The sequence below is a fragment of the Cucurbita pepo genome, chromosome LG08, assembly GCF_002806865.2.
Source record: "Cucurbita pepo subsp. pepo cultivar mu-cu-16 chromosome LG08, ASM280686v2, whole genome shotgun sequence".
In the NCBI taxonomy this organism is placed as follows: Eukaryota; Viridiplantae; Streptophyta; class Magnoliopsida; order Cucurbitales; family Cucurbitaceae; genus Cucurbita; species Cucurbita pepo.
Genome location: NC_036645.1, coordinates 929,954 through 939,560, shown reverse-complemented (window position 1 = coordinate 939,560; position 9,607 = coordinate 929,954). Strand labels below are relative to the sequence as shown.

At 35.1% G+C, this 9,607-nt stretch overlaps 1 protein-coding gene across 2 annotated transcripts; it reads left to right on the top strand.

Annotated features, from left to right (window-relative positions):
• Window positions 1-1,938: 1,938 nt before the first annotated feature.
• Window positions 1,939-7,361, top strand: LOC111800913 (galactokinase-like). 2 transcript variants are annotated; one of them, XM_023684831.1, is made up of 14 exons: window positions 1,939-2,085; window positions 2,184-2,375; window positions 2,494-2,678; window positions 3,081-3,127; window positions 3,449-3,543; window positions 3,729-3,811; window positions 4,445-4,513; window positions 4,907-5,092; window positions 5,335-5,469; window positions 5,867-6,001; window positions 6,316-6,386; window positions 6,649-6,726; window positions 6,805-6,946; window positions 7,054-7,361. In XM_023684831.1, exons 2-14 carry the CDS (start codon window positions 2,213-2,215, stop codon window positions 7,162-7,164), a joined length of 1,500 nt encoding a protein of 499 aa, XP_023540599.1. In that variant the 5' UTR covers window positions 1,939-2,085; window positions 2,184-2,212; the 3' UTR covers window positions 7,165-7,361. The 2 variants fall into 2 exon arrangements, with proteins under 2 accessions (XP_023540599.1, XP_023540600.1); XM_023684832.1 differs by lacking the exon at window positions 1,939-2,085 and having other exon boundaries at window positions 2,092-2,375.
• The last annotated feature ends 2,246 nt before the right edge of the window (window positions 7,362-9,607 follow it).

Below are 9,607 nucleotides of genomic sequence, written 5' to 3'. Positions count from 1 at the left end.
TCAACATTTTCATCGTCCATCTCTTTAGAATTAGGGTTTAGGGTTTTTCCGTCACATTGGGATGTTACGAAACCGAACAATTATATATAAAATAAGCTCGTAAAAAGCTAAAATTAATAAGTAAATCCATAAAAGATTTAGATAAGAGGTTACGTCACTGAGCGAGGTGTCCCACTTGGCTCCTTGTAGAGTATAGCTCTCATCCAAACATATGATTAGGAAACAGAGCAACGCTCATGAAACTCCACTGAGCATTTCTAGTCACACGGGAAGAGAGGTCAAATGGTAAGACCATACACCTGTTTGGCTCCTCGCAGAGTATAACTCTCGTCCAAACATCTGATTAGGAAACAGGAAAATGCCTATGAAACACCAGCAAAAAGGCAGGTCATTTGTCTATGGGTATAGGACTCTCGAAAAAGCACGGGATGATTCGAAGACTTGAGACTTTGACTTTTTCGAGACTTGAAAAAGATTTTACACCAAAGATTTGTTCACATTTGATGAAATTCCATTATATTATTATAACATGTATTAATGATATTGTTTTGTTTTTATTTAGACTAAAATACTTTTAATGAAAGGATCCATAATATAGTCAACTTAATTTTTAAATATATATAGTTTTATACTTTTAAGTAATGGATACAAATTGCTCTCTTTTTTATTAGGGTAATAAAGATGCAATTAATATTCTTTATAATATTTTATATCTTCTTTTGACAATTAAATTTCAAAGCATGATTCTAAAGTATAATATATATATAATGTAAAATGAAATATTGTTGACAGACAAAAAACCATATTGATTAGCGTTTGGTTTATCTTGATTAATTAACAACTAGTTTGATTCAAAATTTGTAGAAATTAAGGATGATCGAGAAAGAATACTATCATCAAATCAGGTAAGATCTATGAATTTCAACTTGAATATAGTTCAAATAGTTAAAATATTATAACATTGATTGAAAGGTTATGAGTTCGAATCTCCACTTCCACTTTATATTGAGCTGGAAAAAAATATATACCGATAGTTTTGTGAAGAAGAAAGTTATTGACGTAGATTACATGCTTAAAATCATTCAAGCTTAACATGATCTATCTTGCTTGTCGATTGGGAGGGGAACGAGTGCCAGCGAGGACGTTGGACCCCGAAGGAGAAGTGGATTGGGAGATCTCAGGTCGGTTAGAGAGGGAAACGAAACATGCTTAAAATCATTCAATCTTGATATGATCTATCTTGCATGTCGATTGGAGAGGGGAACGAGTGTCAGCGAGGACGTTGGACCCCGAAGGAGAAGTGGATTGGGAGATCTCACGTCGGTTGGAGAGAGAAACGAAACATTCTTTTATAAGTATATGAAACTATAGGTTAGGTAATAATTGTAGCATATTTGATACTGTTCGATTACATTATAAGAATATAATGCGACATACTCATAACATGGCACGTGAAGGGTTCCGAGAATCTTATTGTATAATTTACTATATAGTTATGAATATGATTTCCAATATTGTGAATATATACTTATTTAGGAATCCTTCCCGTGTTAAAAGGACAACCATATTCATATTCTTTTGCCAATTTCAGAAAAATTAAAATAAAATAAAACAAAACATTGTGGGCAATTTTTGAAAAGTTGGGCATTTAATATTAAAAAAAAAAAAAAAAAAAAAAAAAAAAAAAAAAAAAANCAATTTGCCCTTTAGAGATTTTTGCTGGCGTTTTCGGACCCAAGTGAACAGACTTTAATGCAATAATAAAAATTCGATTCCTTATTTTCCTAAGCATAAAAAATAAATAAAAATGTAAAATCTTCTTTTTATTAATCTTTGATGACGTGGCGTTTTGGCGCCATCGACACGTGCCCCTCTCGTGCGTTGTGTCAATCAAATCAAATGAACTTTTTACTTAATGATCTAAACATTCGGAAGAAAACAAAATTATACTGACGCTCTGATCTTAGGCTTTTTCTCTCCATATTTATAGAATACTTGGGTTTCACCTAACTCTTGCTCTTTGTTGTTGATCCATTCGAGGATTCTACGAAGATTTAGCCGGAACTCGCAATCGGAGAAGCTACTGTATGAGTTTGATTCTTTGTTTCTTGCAAATTTGGACTGTGTTTAGATCTTACTTCGCCATTTCTTTTGAATATGTTTGATTTCTGCATGGAAATTAGGAGTACGAGGAAGAAGACGAAGAGGAGTAATGGCGAAGCATGAGGACCTTCCGATTCCTGTTTTCTCTTCTCTTGACCCGGTCTATGGCGATGGAACTCAGCTTGAGGAAGCTCGCCTTCGATTTGATAATCTCAAGGCTAAGTTTCTCCAAGTTTTCGGCCATCCTCCCGGTGTCTTTGCTCGTTCTCCAGGTACTTTTGTGTTTCCTGTCTTCATTTGGCTTCTATGTTCTGATAATAGTGTTTTTGATTGATTGATGATTAGATTATTGTTGTAATTTCGGTTTTGGATGAACGATGGAGAGTGTAGGGAGAGTGAACTTGATCGGGGAGCACATTGACTATGAAGGATATTCGGTGTTGCCTATGGCGATTCGGCCTGATACGATCGTTGCAATTCGGAAGCACGACGCCGGAAAGGCGGAGCATCTTCTGAGAATTGCTAATGTTAATGATAAATACTCGATGTGTACTTATCCTGCTGATCCTCATCAGGTATGAGCCAAATTGGTCCGTAAAATTTCACTCGAAATCTTTTCTTTCTGCCAGTCACTTTTCGTCCTACTTTCATCCGGCATATTGAATCCTTGCAGCGTAGTGTTCATATTAGAAATCTTAAGCTTCGACAGTACAATTGTTGATTTGTGGATGTGTTGGCCAGAGAGTTTGTTTTTTGTTCTTACTAGTGGTATAAACTTAAATATTCGAACTCATGTTAGAATTGGAGTTACAGTATCTTGAAAATATATAACTGTACTATACTGTTGATATAAATGTATTTTTATCAACAAAAAAAAAAAAAAAAAAAAAAANAAAAAAAGCTATGATGTGATCGTTCTTGCAAGATATTCACACAGAAATTACAATACGTTTATCATTTCTCTTGTTCACTTATAGGAAGTAGATTTGAAGAATCACAAATGGGGACACTATTTCCTTTGCGGGTGAGTAGACAAATTTTCTTTTCCGATTTTATTTTTATGGGATGTGGTTATCATTATGTACGCAACTGGTTTATAGATAATATGAATACAGGATATTTATGTTCATAGGTTTTATTTTTATCCTAATAAATATTTTTCAAGACAGTGTTGAACTTTAATTTTAACTGTGATCTAATTATGATGTTAAAAATGTAATGATCTTAGCATAAGACGTGTATGATCTGCCTTTTTTTTCTTAAAAAAATTGTTTTCTATACGAACTTATTAATGAACACTGATCAGTTACCTATCCTGCAGAATCTAAAGGTCTTTGAGTTTCAGGTACAAAGGCTATTACGAATTTGCTAAATCAAAAGGAAAAGATGTTGGCAAGCCAGTTGGACTTGACGTTCTTGTTGATGGAACAGTGCCTACAGGTTTTGTTTTGTATACTCTTTCAAACAAAATGACAATGATGGGCTGTTAGTTACAGTAATAGAAGTTTGCTTGCTATTTTATCCTTGGAGGTTAGATTTTTTTAATAAAAACAACAGATGTCGACACTTGTTGTAGTAAAAATTTGTCACATGAAGGTAATATTAGAATCATTATTTTCGTTCAGGATCTGGATTATCAAGCTCTGCTGCATTTGTTTGCTCTGCTACCATTGCTATAATGGCTGTTTTTGGTGATAACTTTCCCAAGGTGTAACACCTTTCCCTCATGCTTTTGATTACTGTGGGGCCTAAGACTGACTTGGATTTTGACTTGATAATTTACATATATTGAGTTTGTAAATTGTTCTATGGTGCCCCAACTCATATTTCCCGGTCGGCAGTGATATTCCCCAATGATTGATTGTTATTAGTATCTCAGATTTGGCCCACAGATCAAGGGAGGTACCCTGTTTGCTTGTTATAAGTCATTGGACTTTGAACCTACATAAATTTGCATTGTGTACTACTTGTGATACCAACAGTTACTCCATCTTAAAGAAAGGTCACAGTTTTTAATGTAGTAGATGTCTTCTTGCATGAATTCATTTGATATTAGTACATGAACTTGAAGTAAGAGACAATATATCATGGGAGATCTCTGGATCCAATTCCAGTGAAGTGACTTGATTGCCCGATACATGAACTTATAAGGTGAATTGTGAATTTGCCCATATACTGCTCTTACCAAATGCTACTTTGGTACACTTACGTAGTGTGATTCAACTTGCTTGATTTGATTATTTGAAGTTGGTTGTTGCCACATCAAGTAATTAGCTCAATTATTTGACTTTTAGTTATGTTAAATCTAAGTAATCTAACCAAAATTCGCTTGTGGCTACAGAAAGAACTCGCCCAACTTACGTGTGAATGTGAGCGGCACATTGGTACACAATCTGGTGGAATGGATCAGGTATTAAAAATAATGATCTACTTCGCAATTGACAGACTTAACATGGAGAAACAAAACAAAAAAGGATTGTCTAAACACTTTTTTTTTTCCTTTTTTTTTTTTTTTCTTTAAGAATACTTTCGTGATCAGTGAATAATTTGTTTAGGGGAATAATTGAATGGCTTGTGCTATTGATGGGTTTTGTTTTATGTTACTTTATTGCAAAGTCCACAGGTAGATTCTGATTACAATCGCTTAATTGAAATACTAGTGGTGTAGATAAATCTATTTGCTGAATTACTTAGAAAGTGATCTATGGCGACGTTTCAAATTATTTAATGGTCAATTTGGGAATTTCGTTCTAGCTTCAAATGTTTTCCTAGGATTGTAAACGCTATCCAATTATCCTGGCAGGCAATCTCTGTCATGGCCAAATCTGGGTTTGCAGAGCTGATTGATTTCAATCCTATTCGTGCTACTGATGTGCAACTTCCTGCTGGTGGGACTTTTGTTATAGCCCATTCTCTAGCCGAGTCACAGAAAGCAGTAACTGCTGCCACAAATTATAATAACAGAGTTGTGGAATGCCGACTTGCTGCTGTAAGTTTTACTTTCTTCTGAACATGATGAATTTTCATCTATTTGAGTTATATAATTATTTGATTCCTTACAATATGATCAATGAATCTTCTTTTGAAACTCCAACTTCTAAAGAATTGATAACTATAGTGTAGCCTATTCTTGAGGTATTCATTATTTCTCTTCTCCTTCTTTTGACTACGGTTCAGAATTTGGTGTCTATTTTTCTCACTTCCGATTAATGATTCCGGATGCTTCTTCAGATTGTTCTTGGCATAAAGCTTGGTATGAAACCACAAGATGCAATAGCACAAGTGAAAACTTTATCTGATGTGGAAGGGCTGTGTTTTTCATTTGCTAATGAGCGTAATTCTTCAGATCCTGTGCTTGCAGTCAAGGTATTTTCTCTTGACATTTTTGCACCACAAACACAAAAAAAAAAAATTGTTGGTGTGATGGAGATGATAGTTACATTCAGGGGATGTAGAGGTTGTATATAATACAATCTTCTAAAAAATTTCATAAAATTTTTCAATCCCTCTTTTAGTTTATTTTTTGATTTTGTAATATCATTATGAATGCTCCTGTGTGACAACCATGGGAAATAATTTAACAAACCTTTTAGAGATGTGGTGTTTTGGGATACCTCATGCCAAAGCGCCATCCCAGCATGGGAATGATGCATTGATTCTTATCCCCAGGGTTAACGTTATGAGCTAATGAACACTCATTCATATCTTTATCAAGTTATCAACATATTCTCTTATTGCTCTGTCTTCTCTCTCTATGCTAAAGGAACTGTTGAAGGAGGAACCCTATACAGCTGAAGATATTGAACAAATCACTGTGGACAATCTGCCTTCCGTTTTAGGCAATTCTCCAACTTCATTGGATGTTCTAAAAGCTGCTAAGCATTTCAAGTTGTATCAGGTATATTATGTTTGGAATTGCTGTGCTACTTGCGTGTTCGTCTAACATTGCTTCTGTTACTTCCATTTCAAACTATGGCTGGCAAGCTTTTTTTTTTTTTAATCTCTATGGTCCCATGATTCAAATCTCTCTCTCTCTCTCTCCCTCTCTCTCTCCCTCTCTCTCTCTAGCTAGGGTAGGCATGCTTATTCATCTCTATGGTTCCATGTTTTTAACTCTCTTTCTCTAGGTAGGGTAGTCATGCTTATTCATATCTATGGTCCCATGTTTTAACTCTCTCTCTCTCACACACACACTATGGTGGTTGTTTTTAGCGAGCGTCGCACGTGTACTCTGAAGCCAAGCGGGTCTATGCTTTCAAGGATGCAGTTTCGTCAAGTGTAAGGTGATCGTTTGTAGAATTATCTAACAGCCTTTTAATGTTCTCACTACTTTTACATTATTCTTTTTTTTAAAAAAGTAACATGACTGATGAGTCTTAGATTTAAAGCCAATTTACAAACTTTTCCATTATATAGATTATGTCGAAAGAAATTAAAATTCTAAGTCAAGCTTTTTTGTCAGTTCCTTTTATATTTAATAACACCAATTCAAAATATTAGCTTTTGACTTAAGAAACTTGGTGTTGAGAATCTTTCCTTTGGCAGTGAGGAAGAGAGGCTTAAGAAACTTGGTGATCTTATGAATGATAGCCACTACAGCTGTAGCGTTCTTTATGAATGCAGGTACAGATCATTTCACAATTCAACGGTGTTCCTTAAATTGTTACATTGTTTTCATTATTATCTTGTTTGTTTTCCCAGCTGTCCCGAATTGGAGGAACTTGTAAAGATATGTCGGGACAACGGTGCTCTCGGGGCGAGGCTAACTGGAGCGGGATGGGGAGGCTGTGCAGTTGCCCTTGTAAAAGAGGGCATTGTTCCCCAATTCATTCTCAGTCTGAAGGTTAGTTTTCCAAAAAATGTAAAATGTAAACTTGAATATGACAAAATGTCTTCTTTCTTACTTGGATTAAAACTAACTTTGTTCCCATATGATTTGATTCAAACAAGGATAACTTCTACAAATCGAGGATCGACAGAGGGATCATCGACAAGAACAAAGTCGATCACTATGTCTTTGCTTCCAAGCCCTCGAGCGGGGCTGCCATCTTCCATTTTTAAAAACAAATTCATCATTGCAGTGTTTATTCGGTGTGCCGCAACACCCCAGGAGGAAGGAAATAAGTAATATTATTAGAACACGTTTGATTTTAGAAAATTGTGGACATTTCATGACCAAACCAAACATTCGGCAATAACTCCTTTATCCTTCTTTGCCTATAAATAAAGGAATGTGAAAACTACAAAAATGGGCTTATTTAACAATAATGGTTGAATTTTTAGACTATGTTATCTCGTGTTTGAAAAGGTCGAAAAGTCTGAAATTTGTAATCCGTCAAATAAAATTTCGTAAATGTTTTAAAATTATCCTTTAAAGAAGTAAAATGTGTTACAATATCTTGAAAATTTTACATAAATTCTTGAAAATGTTACAATCATGAATTTTTAGTTTAATCAATCACCCCAAACTCATAAAATTGTCATAATTAAACCCTAATATTATAGCATTATCAATAACCAATTGTAAAGTGCATAAACCTCTCCTAAGATATATAAATTTGTTACAATAAAAGCACTCGAACTATAAAATTGTTACTAATTTACCCAAAATTTTAATTCTATAAAATTTGAAAGTAGTAATGTTTACCTAAAAAGAAGCATTGGAAATTCAATCATTACAATATAATTAAGGCATATAACTCAAACATAGATATATTTTCTAGGTAGAACGTAGATGCATCCGTCCACATCAATTTTTGGCCCTAACTCATTTTGAACCAACATATCAATTTAACAAAATAAAACATTTAATTCAAAATTGATTTTCTAAAAATTGAATCAATGTCTAGCTGATGTAATAGACTAAGATTGGTCAAGTTACATTAAAGAACTCAAACTTCATTACAGAAGTTAAATAGAAACTCCATTAATCGAAATAAAAAATAATCTCAAACTTTTAAAACGAGAGTAGTCAAGTTCATTCATGTAGCTCGAGTTTCAAACCTACTTTAAATACAACTTCATTTATGTTCGGTAGGTTTTCAAGATCTCTTCAACTTCAATGAGGAGTTTGAATCTTAATCGTAATTAAGAATAACATTCTTTTCCTTTCAATTTAGGGAGTCAATATCCAACTTCAAGACATCATTTAGGTTATGTTTTTGGGCGGCTAGAGTTTCTTCTATAAGTCTTATTTTCCTTTAAGATGGACTATGGAGTTTGGCTTAAAATAGCTCAACTACAAAAACACTCAGCTTAGAAGAGACTCATCCTTTTACCTTTAGTTCAATAAACAAAGGCATCCCGCGGGCGGTGCCTGACGCACGCCGCAGTCACAACCATTTCGATGAACTCGTCACCACTCCCTCCCTTTGAGTATAAGCACTCATAGCTTTACGCATAGCTCTTATGGCTTTGCTTTGGAATCACGACTCTCCACAATGGTATGATATTGTCTACTTTGGCTCTCATGGCTTTGCTTTGGAATTCTCCAAAAGGCCTCGTACCAATGGAGATAGTATTCCTCACTTATATACTCATGATTATTCCCTAAATTAGCCAACGTTGGACTCACTCTCAATAATCCTCAACAATCACGTCCTCTACTCGCGCCTCTCCAACCAATCACTCGCAGCTTCTTGCTTGAATCCCTTCAAATACATGGTTCCAGAAAAAGGTAAATCTATCTATTCTAATTCTTGAGTTCCATAGGTTCCAAATCAATTATTTTGGCCCCACCGTTATCTTGTCATTATTTTTAGATATTTTCTTCTCCAAACAAAATTTTAGATTCCACTCTTGATGACTCTTTTTCATCCATCGTTCTCAACAACACAGCCCACACACTTGTACATTGATTCATAACTTCACCTGCATGTGTTCAAACCCTTCAAAATCCAAATCCAAGTTTATCGCGGGATTTCAGCACTTATCAAGACTTATGGGGCATTATAAAATACACTAAAGACACTCAGTGTTGTAATACTCATCACATTCTGAGACACGTGTCTGTCATGGGGAGATGTGTAACATTGCCACACCCATGTCATCCAACATTATCCTTGGAATCTCATTCACAAAAAAAGACACTAAAGACACTCGTCTTGTAATACTCATCGCATTCTGAGACACACGTGTCATGGGGTGACTCACTTTTAAGTCATAAGGTCCAAGAGTGTTGAAGAGTCAACACTTCTAAGGCATGTGGAATAGCTGAAGGAAGACATTCTAGAGCACCCTCACGAGACAAGCAACTCGTTCTCTCAGACTCTTTATCCACTCAACTCAACCAAACAGGCTCTTCACCTAGCCACATTATCCACCCAAATAGACTTGCTTTTTGCGAAACTTGCACTTGCACTTGCACTTGCACTTGCACTTGATGATGGAGGCATATCACACGAATCTTGGATTCTCTGCTTTTGCAACCATTAACCTTATTCTTCTAATGGTAACAACCCTTCCAAAAGCACCCTATCTAGTACACCTTATGTTCATCTCTTTC

What these genes read in the sequence shown, in the direction of transcription:
- LOC111800913 (XM_023684831.1), top strand. Translation starts at nt 2,213, where the DNA reads ATGGCGAAGCATGAGGACCTTCCGATTCCTGTTTTCTCTTCTCTTGAC. An exon ending in TGTCTTTGCTCGTTCTCCAG is followed by an intron (nt 2,376 to 2,493) that starts GTACTTTTGTGT and finishes TGGAGAGTGTAG; the next exon opens with GGAGAGTGAACTTGATCGGG. An exon ending in ATCCTGCTGATCCTCATCAG is followed by an intron (nt 2,679 to 3,080) that starts GTATGAGCCAAA and finishes GTTCACTTATAG; the next exon opens with GAAGTAGATTTGAAGAATCA.